General features: G+C 64.5%; 1 protein-coding gene across 1 annotated transcript in view; it reads left to right on the top strand.

Moving 5' to 3' along the window:
- The window catches only part of DTNB (dystrobrevin beta), a 92,792-nt gene that overhangs the window by 64,362 nt on the left and 14,315 nt on the right, over nt 1-14,115 (top strand). Inside the window, exons 14-16 of the mRNA XM_044421064.1 lie at nt 134-247; nt 384-480; nt 5,115-5,135. Coding sequence (XP_044276999.1) covers nt 134-247; nt 384-480; nt 5,115-5,135 — 232 coding nt within the window. The remainder of the gene's footprint in view (nt 1-133; nt 248-383; nt 481-5,114; nt 5,136-14,115) is intronic.

The raw sequence follows: 14,115 nt of genomic DNA, 5'->3' as shown, positions 1-14,115 counted from the left end.
AGGTAGGCGCGGCCCTCTGGCCGCGGGGGGCGGGGGCGGCCGGGGCCCCCGGGCGGCGGCGGGCGCGGGGCGCGCTCGCCTCCCGCCGCCTCGCCTCGCCTCGCCTCGCCTCCCCTCCGCTCTCCTCGCGCAGGGAGATCCTGCAGGAGATCCAGCGCCTGCGCCTGGAGCACGAGCAGGCCTCCCAGCCCACGCCGGAGAAGGCGCAGCAGAACCCGACGCTGCTGGCCGAGCTGCGCCTGCTGCGGTAAGCGGGCGGCGGGGCGCGCGTCCCCTGGCGGGGCGGCGGCGGGCTTCTCCCCGCGCCGCCGCCTCCCGGGGCCCGGGGCCTCCTCTGCGGCGGCACCGGTGGCAGCGCGGCCCTCTCTGTTGCGCCCGAGCAGGCAGCGGAAGGACGAGCTGGAGCAGCGGATGTCGGCGCTGCAGGAGAGCCGGCGGGAGCTGATGGTGCAGCTGGAGGGGCTCATGAAGCTGCTCAAGGTAGGCGCCACCGCCCCTCCCGCGGGGCCGTGCAGGGGCCTGGGGCGCCCCCGGGGCCCGGCCCAGCTGCCTGCCCCGAGCCGGGCCCGCCTTGCTTAGGCCGGGGTGAGACCCCCGCCAGCCCCCGGCCTGCCCCTCCGCTCCGCCCCGTCTCCTGGGGAAGCGCCTTTGAGCGAGCGCCTTTGAAACCGGCAGTGGGGCGCCCGTGAGCACAGGACCACGGGTCGCCTCCGTCGGGGCACCGTTTTTGCGTCCAGACTGTCCGCCACTGCGGCCCCTTCAGCCGGCCCTGGGCTCTGTGGCAGCAGAGGGCAGCCCCGGCCCCCTTGCCTGCTGCCCCCAGGGGCATGGCCAGCCGTGCGGACAGCTGTGCGGACAGAGGGGCTTTTCCGTCGCGGAACTGCCTGCCACGTGGGTGCAATTTCCAGGGAACTGCAGCTGCAGAGGGAAGCATTTGCCCCCACAGGCGCTGCGACCGCCCCCAGCACTGGGTGCCCCCCCCCCCCAGCCACGGCCATCTTTGCGTCGTTTCATACCGCTGCAAATGAATCGCAATCGAAGAACTCCTGGTTTGGGATGATCTGGGAAAGGGTGCAAGTTAATTGAGCAAATTTTATCTGGCAGAATTTGGATTAGGTATTGATCAGCTGGTTTTTCCTCCTGTGATGTTGGAATAAATCCCGCCATGCATTCCAGATATGCACATGTAGATATTCGTGGGCATTTGGTGCAGATCGGTGGCCCGCGGGCCCTCGTCTTTTTGGCGCCCTGAGACGGCCGTGCAGGTCTTTGCCAAGCGCTCCGCCAGCCGGGGGCCCCACGGACTCGGGGGCCCCACTGTGCGCTAGCAGGAATGCCAGTCCCCTCCAGAGGGCACCCCGTGGAAAGCCACGCCTCTGACCAGCCTGGAAGCCACGGTGCTTGCGGAGCGGGGCCTCCTCCGCGTACCCCGTCCAGGGCGCAGCTGGCGCAGGACACGAACGAGGGCGAGGCCCGTCCTGCCTGCGGCTGCCCCAGTGCTTCCAGAGACGGGCTGGGCCCCAGAGGACCTCCGGCCGTGAGCTCCCTGGTGTGGGCTCCATCCAGGCCCGTCCCTCTCTCGGGGGTTTGCTGTTCTCCTCCGCCCATCCAAGCCTCCCCAGGACCCGCCCCCACTGTGGGGACTGTGCCGCCGAGAGGCCCCCCTCCAGCCAGGCCGCCGTGTCAGTTTTGAGCAACAGGAGGAGCAAGGTGGCATTTCGGGGCCCTCCGCAGAGCCGCGGAGAAGCTGCCGAGCACACCTCCCGAGACAACTGGCCCGATTAGCACGGAGCCTGCTGGAAATTTAAACCCAGCCCGGCCAGGAGACCCAGCAGCTTGCCAGGGTTGGTGGTAACCGAGCTGCTGGGGCCTGCAGGAGAGGCTTCCCTGCCTGTTGCCAGTCCTCCGACAAGGTAACCGAGGCCTGTTCTCTCCGAGGCACCCAGACCGAAGCAGTCGGCCTCCTCCAAGCCCTCCTGGAATTGAGGAGCCACAGCGTCTCGCCAGACACAGAGAGGCCTCACCAACGGCACTCTCTCAAGCAGGGGAAAGGTCGCTCGTGGGGTCAGCAGGATTCAGGCCTGGCCTGGTGCTCTTCGGCATCTTTATTAATGATTTAGATGAGGAAGTACAAGGAAAGATAATCAGATTTGCAGACTGTAAAAAACTGGGTGGAATTAAGAACACGCTAGAAGACGGGATGAAGATCCAGGGTGGTCTTGAAAAACTTAAAGGCTGGGCTGAAAGCAACTGAATGCAGTTCAATAGAGACAAGTGCCAAGTCCTCCACCGAGGGAAAAGAAACCAAAGGCATCGATACAAGGCGGGGAATACATGGCTCAACAGAACTGAAAAAGAAAAAGATCTCGGAGGAATTGTGAACAAGTGGCATAAATATGAGCCAACAATGTGATGCAGCTGCAAAAAGGGCAAATGCTATTTTGGGATGCATTAACAGAAGCATTACTTCCAAACCATGAGAAGTAGCAGTTCCCCTCTACTCCTCACTAGTCAGACCTCACCTGGAATTCTGTGTCCAGTTCTGGGCACCAAGATTTGAGAAAGATGCAGGTAATTTAGAAAGGGTGCAGAGGAGGGCAACAAAAAGGATCCAGGGTTTGGAAACGCTGCCCTGTGAGGCGAGACTGAGGGAACTGGGCATGTCCAGCCTCGAGAAGGGAAGGCTGAGGTGGGACATGGTATCCCTCTAGAAGTCCCTCCAAGGCTGCCCCAAAGAGGAAGGTCAGGATCTCTGCTTGCTGATGCCGGAGTGCAGGGCACGGAATAACCAGTTCAGGCTGTGGCAACCCAGACTCAGGCTGGGCATCAGGAAGAGCGGCTGTGGGCTCTCCCGCATGAGAGACATGCAAGGCGACCCTGGATAGAAATGGGTGTCCTGCAACAACGGGACTGGGCTTGGCGCCCTTCTTGGCCCCTTCCTATTCTTGTGTTCTTTGATTCTCCCAGAGTCTTGCCCCAGGTGAGACACCAGGCGGGGTGGGGGTCTTCAGACCCCAGAGAAGCTCAGCGTTCCCCCTTAGGCCCACCAGCCTGCCTCCCGCCCTGGCAAAGTCAGCTGGAAGAGGAGGGTCCCCCGGACGACCACGCACGGGGACCTGCTCTGCTCTGCTCTTCCTGACCAGCTTTGCTGCCCCCGTTTGAGCCCGTTTCGAGTGGTTCGCATCCTTCTCAGAGTACGCGGCCCAGAACTGGCCACGAGGCGCCAAAAATGCCTCTCCAAAACTGACGGAGGTGAGGTGAACCTGCATCAGCAGGGATGCCAGGGGGTGTTTGAATTCCTCGCTGTTGCCAGTTGACTCCGAGAGCGTCGCATCTTAGAAATCTCCTGTACTCGCAGGATCAGGACCATCTCAGCTGCGCAGCACAACTCACTCCGGTGGCCACGTCTCCAGTTCAAGGATCGCCAGCGGCAGGACGACGGGGGACATGAGGAACCTCTCGGAGTGGGTGCTTATGCAGGGATCCAGCGGCTTCCTCGGGCGGGACTGCATCAGTGGCCGGTGGCGGTGCTGGTTCTGCCACTCCAGGATCAGCAGGAGGCTGCCTCCGGTCGCCGGTTGCTGGGGAGCTCGCGCAGGAGGGGCTCTCACACCCCAGCGGCTTGTGGACTTTCCCCCGGGCCTCTGCTGCCCCAGTGGCAGCGAGAAGCCACGCAGGCCTTTGGGCTGGCACAGCACGGCCCTCGTAGACCCGGAGAAGAGCAGAGCAGAGCGGGGAGGGGCCAGCAGGCCAGCAGGCCCACCCCCTGCTAGTGCAGGACACCAGGCTCCCCCGTCCCACTCGGGGGGCTGCCCACATGCTTTTTAAACGTCTCCGGTGTGGGAGAGCCCCCACCCCTCCAGGTAAGAGGCTCCTCTGTCGTGCTGCTCTGACAGTGAGGGACGTCTTCCTGGCGTCTCGTCTAAATCTGGCTCCTTTGAACTCAAGTCCATTGTTCCGTGTGCTGCACTCTGGCGTGACGAGAGGAGGCCTTGCCCTTCCCTCTGCGGCCGCCCTTCCGGCCTTGTGGTGCTGTCCTATCGTCCCTCGGTCTTCTCTTCCTGAGGCCGAACATGCCCAGTCCTCTCGGTCGGTCGCTCCTCCTGGCTCTGCCTCCAGGCCCGGAATCCTCCTCTCTGCCCTTTCTGGTTTTCTGCATCATTTCGCACTTGGGTGCCCAGAACGGCACACGGGACTCCGGGTGAGGCCCGACCAGGGGGACTCGTTTGGAGGCGACGCTTCTGTTAATGCATCCCGAAAGAGCACGTGCCCTTTTGGCAGCCGCATCGCATCGCCGGCTCGTCTTCCGCTTGTGACCTGCGGCCGCCCCAAGGTCCTTCTCGGGGGCAGCACTGCTGAGCCAGGTGTCCGTCTTGGAGTGGTGCATCTGCTTCCTCGTTGCTCAGTGGGGGACTTGGCGTTTGCCCCCAAATTCCATTCTTCTGCTCCCTGCCCAGCATCCTAACCCATCACGATCACCCTGCATCTTTACTGTGTCTTCCAGGGTGTTCGCTGGTCTGCCCAGCACTGTGTCATCTGCCAGTTTAATTATCTTTCCTTGTACTTCCTCATCTACGTCATTAAGAAGAATGCTGGTCCCAGGACGGATCCCTGCGGCCCCCCCTTGCCGCCTCTCCGCGGTTTGAGACCACGCTCTTGGCCAGCACTGGCGGAGTCCACCTTTGCAGCCAGACATGGATCCTTCTGATGGTTGCTCATTTGGCAGCCGGGTCCCATGGGGCACGGTGTCGAAGGCTTTGCTAACGTCTAGGCAGACTATGTCCACATCGTTCCCACAGTCCATTTGGGAGGCTACCTAGTCAAAAGATGAAATTGGACTAGTCTGGCAGGAACTGTTCTGAAGAAATCCATGCTGGCTTCTAGTCATCACGGCATTGTCTCTTTCTATTCTTGCGGGGCCTGTGCCAGCTCTGACCTGGCACAGCCCTTCCCTCCTTTGCAGCCTCCTCTCTCCTGTCCCCTGAGGTGTTCCTGTGCATCTGTGATTTCATTCGAGATAATCATTAACTGTCCTTCTCTCTCTCTCTCCCCCTCTCTCTCCCTCTCTCTTTCTCTCTCACACACACACATTTTCTTGTTGTCAACCTTTATAGGAGGAGGAGCAAAAGCATGCAGTAAGTCGATATCCTCTCACGATTTCCTTTTACCTTATTCCTGCATGAAAAGATTTGGCATTGCGTATTCCCCATCCTTACGGGACTGGATGCAAGTTAGGCGACCGACCATGGCAGAGCCGCCCTCTGGCTGCTGGAGGTCTGGCTGCTGGGGGCCTCCAGGGTGCTCGGCCGGCCGGTCTGCTCGCTTCCTTGAGTGAAGGCCACACAGCAGCCCACGGGCGGCTGGAGGAAAGGTGCATGGAGGGCAAGGCCGGGGAGCGCAGGTGTGCCGGCCGTCCCGTCGCCCCTTCCGCCGGGGCCTCGGACCGCCCCCTTCCCTGTGCAGGGTGCTCTTGCGTCTGGCTGTGCATGCATGCATGCGCCCCTGCATGGACCCGATGGGCCTTCTCACTTGGGCGGCCCCCCGTCCCACTGGCTGGCCAAGGTCTTCCTCCGAGGAGCCTGCCCCCTCCCTGCCCGGCCCGTCATTCCCACCCGCAGTAGCGCCGAATGCCCTCCGGAGGGAGCCTTCCTCCTGTGAGCAGGGAGCGCTGGTGCTGGGCTGGCCGGGCCTCGGTTTGCGCTGCGGCTGGAGGTCCCGAGAGCTGGATTCGAGAAAGAGGAGCGGGAAAAGGAGGCACGCTCCTGCTGTGCCTGACCGGCTCTTGTCCCGGCAGCTCAGTCGCTGGTGCCCAGGTTGGCCGCTCAGCGGAGGCAAAAGCGCCCGTCACCCTGCTAGGGAGCAACGCGTGCGTCTCCTGGCGCGGCCAGTGCTGCTCGCTCGCTCGCTTGCTCCCGGAAGCCCACGTCAGAAGAGCAAGCCGGAGTGGCAGCTGCAGCGTGCTCGCTCTGCCGCGGGAGCCCATGCGCGGGAGGCCTGCACCACGTGGGCGCTTGTGTGTGACTGGCCCACCGGGCCCGGCCCGGGGCTCCAGCGTGTCAGGCTCCGGACCGCGTCCTTGTGCAGGCTCTTGCGTTGTCAGCGGGGTGCACGGCAGCCTGACTGCGGAGTCCAGCGCGACGGAGACAGCGTCCCGGCCATTGCAGGGTGGCCGCCTGGCATTTCCACACCCTTCAGGTGTTGCGGTCCTGATCCGTATAAGGCAGGTGTCCAAGTGCCCCTCCTGCTCTTCAAGCCGCACCAGTCAAAACTCCCCCAGCAGGACTGTACCACGGGGTGCCTCACCAGTCTCACCTGCTGGAGCGGTAGGGGCCGAGTCCCGGCAGATGCAAGGAAGCGCCTCACAAACTTGTCACGGGGCATCGGGTAGCTCCACCGCCTCCAGCATGTCATTGCTCTGAAAAGCTCTGTGACGTGGTGCAGCCGGGAGGTGGGGAAGGACACCTGCTCGGCTCACCTGGCGCAAGCCGCCTGCCGCATCACTCTCGGCTCCGGGCGGGCCGTGCGCCGCAGCAGCTTGCCTGCCTGCCGGCAGACCGCTCAGCTCCCGAGTCCGCGCCTGGCAAGAGTCTGGAAGCGCCAGCAGGGGCCTGGCGAAGGCCCTCCACTGGCCGGGGGAGGGCAGGCTCCCTCGTGAATCAAGTTGGAGGGCCGCGTGCTCCCCAGGCGGGGCTTAGGCAGCCGCCTCGCACGGACAGGCGCTTTTCAGGGCTTCGCGTTGCTGACCCCCCAGTGGCTCCTGCGTGGGCCACCTCCTGCTACGCCTGAGGAAGCTGGCCGTGCTCTTGGGACTATTTAATAGCTAGCCACTGTTCTGGGGCTGCAGCCTCGCAAAACTCATTCGGCACGCGAAGGGCGGCCGAACCGTTCTGCCTTCCGGGTTGACCTGGCCACGCAGAGAGGGACGCTCGCCGCTGGCACCGCCCCGTGGCGCCCATGCTCGCCTGCTCCATGGCGCCTTGTCGCCGCCGCCTCTTTCCCACAGAGCAAGAGAAGGGATGGAATTTGTGGCCCTCGTCTTGGCAGACAGCCTGAATTAGTCAGGGGTGTCGGTACTTGCGACGCTCCCGGATGAATGGAGGCCCGGTCGAAAGGGGGTTGAGAGGACCTTTGCCGGAGCAGGCGGATTCCTGTGCAGAACCTGCTTGGAGCTGGTGCACCTGTAGGAAGGGGGGGCGCGGGGAGCCTCCACTCCTCTGAACGGGGGCCGACTGGCTGGGTTGGCTCCGTTCCCAAGGCTTGGAGGAGGGGGGCTCAGCGGAGGGGCGAGTGGGCCACCTTGCTGCCACTGTTGCCGAAAGTGGCTTGTGAGCCCACCAGGGGCTCCGTCGCTGCCCGGCCACCGCAGCAGGAAAGACGAGCAAGCACGTCGGAGCCGGCGCTGCTGGGGACGGAGGCCAGTGGCCCAGCCGCTGAATGGAGCGGCGCCCAGCGGCTCTGGGGGGAAATTGTGGGGGACGCGGGGTCACTGCGCTGCCGCTCAGGCCCTGCTGGGAGATCTGGGAGGCGTATCTGGGAGGCAGTTTTCTTAAATTGTTGAATTTAGTAATCTGAAATGCAGTGCTGGAATACATCAGTGCAAATGCAAAAACAAGCCAATAGTGAAAGAAGACACGGAAGAAAAAGGACGAGGAAAACTGTGAGACGTCTAGTGGAGCCCCGTACCGGGCCCTTGGCTGCATCGTAGTTGATTATTCAATGCCGCCGCCTCCTCCACTTCCTCTTCTGGATTTCCCCTCCTCCAGGATTACCTCTTCCATCCAGAATTGCATAAAATTGTCCGAAGGTTCGCTACCCTTCCCTTTCATTAATGCGTATTCAGTAAGGCGGTTGGAGAAAGTTGACTCAGACTGAGCGACAGCGGCACCGCTTGGCCAGGAGAGCAGGAAAGGCGGGCCGTCCCGGCGGACTCCCTGGCCCAGCGGCCTCTGCCCACAGGTCAGCGCTGGCCGGCCCGGGGAGCTCGCAGTGCTTCCTGAGGCCTGGCAGCGCCGGGTGCCAGGTCAGGCTGCCCTCTGAGCCCCGTGCCTGTCGCTGTGTGCAGGGACAGAGAGTTGCCCGCGCGGGACAGACGGGGCCTTGGCGGGGGTGGCGCACGCATCCTGCGGCACAGCCACCTCCCCCCCATTCTGCGTGCGCACGCCACGGGCGTCGGGCCGGTGCGCCCATTTCCAGCATGGTGACACAGCAGGGCTGCCCCACCGAGTGTTGCCAGGGAGTGCCTGGCAGGCGACGCTGTGCCAGGAAGGGCATGGCAACACGGGAGGGGGCGCCTCTGGTTGCGACTGGGGAGGCCGCTCCACTGCTCGAGGTGGGACTCCGCACATGCCCAGAGCCCGGGCCGCCGCCAGTTGGAGGCTGCTGCCCAGGGCCAGGCCCCCTGTGGCGCCGCGCGGCCCCCCATGCCCCGCCAGGAGCTCTCCGCCATGGCCCGTGGCTTGCGGGGTGCGCCCTGCTCCGGTTGCCCCTCTCTGCTTGGCACTGGAGTCGGCTGGCAGCTTGGAGCCAGGCAGAGCGGGAAGCGGCCAGGGTGCGAAGACCCTCCCGGCCGGCCCTTTAGCCCCGGAGGGCTGGGTGCCGGCTGGGCGTGTGAGCGTGGGCGGAGCGCCTGCCTGGCTCCCCCGGTGCTGCGCTTCCGGCCAGCGCTGCGCAGCACCCCTGCGGGGGGCCGGGTGCCCCCGGACTCCGCAGGAGGGTGGACGGGCCCTTCCCGGCGCGGGTCCCCGCCGTGCAGGAGTTAATCGCTGAGCGGCCGTGCGCGCTGGCCACGAGCCCCACTGCTCTGCGGGGCGGAGGGCCTGCGCACCAGAGCGTGCGCGCCGGCCTGGCACGTAGCGTGCGGCCCTGGGGAGGGGGGGAGGGAGGGGAGGGGGCCGAGCGGGGGCCGGAGGCACATTTCCGCGTGTCGGGAGCCAAGCGGGCTGCTTTGAATTTGTGCGGGGGCTCGCTCGCCCCCTCCCGGGCATGTGCGTGCAGGCCCCGCCGCTCCGTCCTTGGCGTGCTCCGCCATCTTAGCTGCTCCTGGCCGCCTCGCTCGCCGGGGAGGCTGCGGCCGCGCCAGCGGTGCCGGTGCGCCCGACCGAATCGCGCCCGACCGAGCGATTAGGTGCGGCCCTCTGCCTCGCAGCCGCCCGGCTCCCCTCCCGCGTTTGATTGGGCCGCCGAGCGTTTTGGGAGCCAGCGGAGGCCCGACATAGCACATGCGAGCGGGATGGGCCGCCCGCGCCTCTCCCGCGCGCTTCTGCCCCGGCGCCAGGCGCTCGCCTGCGGCCCCTCCTGGGCGCGCGCACCTTTCCCCGCCGCCGGGCCAGGAGGGCGGCGGCGGCGGCGCCGGTGTCGTGCGGCGGGCGCGGCGCGGGAGCGGGGAGGGGTCCGCGCAGCCATCTGCTACCTGGCCGCCTTCCGCGCGACGACGTGCATGAAGAGCCCCTTTCATTCCGTTGCCATGAAAACGGTCCTGCCTGGATCCGGGTCCAGCGGGGGAGGGGCGCTCCAGCCTCGGAAAAGGTGGCGAGGAGGCCGCCTGCCCGCCCGCCCGCGCGGCTGCTTCCCCCCTGCCCCGGACGGCGGCGGCCGAGAGGGCTGGCGCGGAGGGGCCGCTGCGCGAGCGGAGAGGCTGCTGCCGGCCCGTGGCTGCGCGCCGGGGGCGGGGGGCTCCCTCCCAGCCGGGCGTGTGCCGCTCGCTCGGTGCGGGGCCCTCTCCGCCTCGGGCTGCGCTCTGCGGGAGCCCAGAAGGCGGCCTCTCCCGTCCCTTTTCCTGGCCGCAATGCTCGGCTGAGGCCTGGGCAAGCACGTGGAGGGCAGCCCCGCAGAAGCGCGCCCGTGTGCCAGGGAGGGCTGCCCCGCTGAGCGCAGAGGGGGAAGCCGCCCCGGGCAGCCGGCCGGCCCTGAGCTGGGCTGAGGGAACGGAGGCTGGCGCAGTGGGGAGGCCGGGGGCCCTTCCAAAGTGTTTCTCGCTCGCCACGTGGCAACGAGGTGCAATGTCCCTTTGTCTCAGATGCGCTTTCCCGTGAATTCTGCCCGCAGCTATTACTCACCGGCGGGGATTTCCCAAGCCAGGCGTCAAACTGCTCTGAGCTGACCGTGTGCTCCAGCGCTCTGGTCCCCGAGTGGCCCCCGAGCAGCCCCGGGATGCCACCCGCGGGGCGGGCTGCGGCAGCGCCTCTCGCGCCGTTGGGAGGAGGAGGCCGGCATCCTCTGAGAGTGGAGGTGGCCTGCAGCCGGCGAGCCTCGTGGCCTCGCCCTGCATGCGTTCCTCTTGTCCCCCGTGGAGGAGTCTGGCCTGGGGCCACGGCAGCGTCTTGCGGCAGGAAGTTCCTTGGCTCAACGCTGCTGCGTGGAGAAGGTCTCGCCACGGCGCATGCACAGCGCGTGATACTAGAGGACTCCCCCGCTCCTCCACCGTGGTTGGCACGTGCCGTCCAGTTGTCCCTGCCTCGTGGCAGCCGCGTGAATGACAGTCCTGCAAGGCATCCTACCGCGGGTAGCCCCGCTCGGCACGTGGAAACTCCGGGCTGTGGCTTTCTTGCTGGGATCGAGCCACCCCGTAGTTGGTCTGCGGGAGGCGGTGATGCCACCGGCGCAGATGGCTGCTAGGGCGGACTGGGGAGAGCCCTGAGGGAGGAGGCCAGCGGTGGCTGCTGCCTGCGCACTTGAGTGGCTGAGGAGCTGGGCAGGCGGAGGTCTTGCACCCGTCCTGCTGGAGGGCTCCTGCGGGGAGCTGGGTTGCCGCTGCGAGTACGGCGGGCTGGCCTGGGTGTGCGCCCACAGGGCTGTTCGCCCTGCCAAAACACTGCCGGGAGCAGGCTGCAGCCGTGACCGGGAGCTCTTAATACCAGTCATCGGAGTAAAGCTGGAAAGGTCCCTGGCAGAAGCACCGTGGCCAAATACAATGGCAGCAACATTTCCGAGGAATCTAAAATCCACATGAAGAACGGATTTGCATTACCAAATCCAAATGACTGTGCACCAGAACTGTGGACTGAAACCAGAATTATTCTTAGGGGAAGATGCTAAATATGGTTTCTGTAGCAAAAAGACAAGGCCTAAATGGACGACAGAAGAAACACTCACAATTGCTAAGGATGGGCAAGAAGCAAAAGTTGACGGTCAGAATCCCGAAGGCAACATTTCAGCGACTATCATGTCAAAACGGAAAGGACTATTCCAAAGACCAGTGCCAAGAAACAGAACAACCAAAGAGGAAACGTGAGACGCTCTTCCAGAAGAACCACAGAATCAAAGGGAAACTAAGCACTATTGGGAAAGCTGAAAGAGCAACAGAGAAACGCGGTATCTGAGCAGCTGACCAGGAACAATAACTGGACAGAAGAGATGAAAGGGCGGCGAAGAGGACCCCGTGAGGAAGAGCCCGCAGCGTGAGGAAGCAAAGCTGCTCCGGAAGCGCTTGGGAGGCGCATGGCCCCGAGCGGGAGGGTGCGGCAGAGCTAGTCCGAGCCGCAGAGGTGGCCTCGGTCCAGACCCGGACAGCAAGAGGCCCGCAGGTGAGGCTGGCGAAACCGCGCCCCGGGCTGGAGAGGCTCGGTATGTGTTCCCATCCCCAGGAAAGGAGACGGCGAAGAGGGCCGTGGCCACGGGGCCGCTCGTCTCCCACGCAAGCCAGGTGATGCTCCAGGAGCCGCAGCCGAGCATTTTCCCCTGCGTGCAGCAAGACTGCCCGACACCCAGGCCGGACTCGGCAGGGCAGAGGCGCCAGGAGAGCGGCACTGCCGCGAGAGCACGCTGGCCACCGGAGCAGAGCGCCACGTGGCAGGGGCGACGGCACAGCACCGCCTCGGATGCGGCCCGGGGAAAGCTCCGGTGTTCCTGAGGGACGAGGGGCTGCCCCGGCACGTCACCGTCCTGATGCGCACGCCGGATTGTGAGCGAGGAGCGGCTGCTGGGGCAGACAGCGGAGAAACCGGATCGCTTGCCGTGGGGCAGGAGGCACCGCCGGCCCCCCAGCGAGGGGGTTGGGGTAGGCTAGGGAAGGCTGGGCAGGGAGCCACACCGGCGCAAGGTGCCCCCCCAGCACGAGGTGGGCAGGGAGCCGGTTCCTGGCAGAGCGCAGCGCGGCAGCTGCCTCCCGGCGAAAGCGGAGCGCGCGGAGGAGGGACGTGCGCAGCCGGACTGCAGCTGGGCGGTACGAAGGCGAAAAGCACGGCTGCAGAGGAGGAGAGCACTTTGCTGCCCGCAGTGAAGACACCGAAACGGAAGCATCTCGTGTGCCTTGGCTCCATCCCCAGTTCGAAGGGAGGCAGCAGCCGAGGAGCCGGGAGATGACTGGGCAGGGCAGGGCAGAGGTCAAGTGCAGGGGTCCCTCGCTGGCGATCACACCCAAGAGCATCCACCCTTCTGTATTCTGGGTCGCTGTGAAAGGTGGACCGGGAGGAAAGCTGGCAGGAGGAAGGTTCATGCTGAAGGGGATGACGCGGTGCGGGAGGTGAACATGCTGGGCTGGCGGAGGATGGACGGGAGGGCCCTGGCCAAGTCCCTGGGGGCAAGCGCGGTAAGGCTGGCTCTGTCAGATGTTGGGCAAATCACGGGAAGGCAAGACTCACTGGAGGAGGCCGTCGTGCTGGGGCATGTTGAAGGCGGAGACGGGGACTGCCTGCGAGGCCTGGTGATTCCATAAAGGAGAGCGCAGGCTGGCGTTTACCCTGCAAGGCTGTCAAGGACCGGACCTTTAGGTGGACACTGATTCACAGGGTGCCGCAAGTCAGAGGCAACACATGCGCAAACTGAAGGGCATTAGTCCCACAACAGAGCCCTGGAGGGCCCCAGTACCAAGGTCCCTGCACCGAGAGCGCCGTCTCCGGCTGTCTTCATGTTCGCCTTCCTTTTTTCAACCAGTTGCCGGTGCATGAGAAATTCTCCTCTTAGCCCTCGATTGCTAGATTTTCTCAGTCAGCAAGAGATTTAGTCAGAGGCATTTCTGAAGGCCAGATAAAGCGCGCCCACTGGATCTCCCCTGCCTGCATCATCTCGATTCTCCCTCAGCAAGCTTGGAAGTTTTATCTTCAGCCATGCGGCTTCCCGGCGATTCACCTGTGGAAGGAAAACATGTTCTTCGATATCAGCCCATGAGACCCTGTGAGTTGCTGCTGGTCGAACCCTCGGTAGGATTTACAGCCCCGCAGGGAGCCCCCGAACCTATTTCCCCCCTCCCCAGGCAGAGCAGAAGCACGAACAGACTTCCCCGGGGGAAATTACAAAAGCTGAAGCTGCGTTTGAGGCAGGGCTGGGGCTTCTGGGGACAAGTGAGTGTCGTGTGGTATATTTGATGCGTTTGCACGTCGCAATTTCCCCTCGGCGATCCTTCCGGAAGGCCCCCTTACCCCGCAGCTCTCGGAGGCCTGGGCCATCTTCAGGCCTCAGCATGGCCAGCGTTGGCATTGCGTTCATCGGCGGCCTGCTATTTAGCAAGACGCGTCAAGTCTTGAACGTGCTGCTCGGCTCCACCTGACCCCAGCGTCCTTTTCACATGCCGCCTCACGTTGGCCGCTGCCTAGTCCCCCGGGGCATCAACCGGTCTTGGAGAGGCACGCCAGAAATGTTTGTTGGAACGTCAGCGATGTCATTCTCGAGCTCTTTTGCACTCCGGAATGGACACCGTCTGGGGCTGCGGCTTGGTTGCTTTCCGTTTGACAGTTCGTTAATTGAGCACTGTTTGCCCGAGTCCACCAGACCCCATGGCTGGGAATGTCAGTCCGGGCACCGTCACCCGTTCCGCATCTTCCTCAGCGAGGTCAGAGACAAACATTCATTCAGCCCCTCGGCAAGCATGCCTGCCTGCTCCCGGGGGGTCGTCGGCTGTGGGGCTGAGGGGAGCATTCCCTGGTCCGCTGCCATCTCCCGATGCCCCTCCCCGCTGAGCCACCTTTATTTCCTGTCTCGGAGACGTGGACCAGGCGAGAGAGACGGGCGGCCGGCAGAGCGTTGCTAGGAAAGGCAGGGCTGCCTCCCGCTACCTGCAGCCTCTCCGGGCAAATGAGCAGCTCCTGCTAAGCGGTGCCCGAGGGAGGCGGGTCTCACGCCCGCTGCTTGGTCTTTTCGGGGCCCGGTGGTCAATCTGGCCTACAATGGCAGGCGACATGT

Source organism: Varanus komodoensis, unplaced genomic scaffold (genome assembly GCF_004798865.1).
Source record: "Varanus komodoensis strain SLA01 unplaced genomic scaffold, ASM479886v1 scaffold114, whole genome shotgun sequence".
Lineage (NCBI taxonomy): Eukaryota > Metazoa > Chordata > Lepidosauria > Squamata > Varanidae > Varanus > Varanus komodoensis.
The sequence above is the reverse complement of the archived record's forward strand: the minus strand, read 5'-3'. Positions and strand labels throughout refer to the sequence as shown.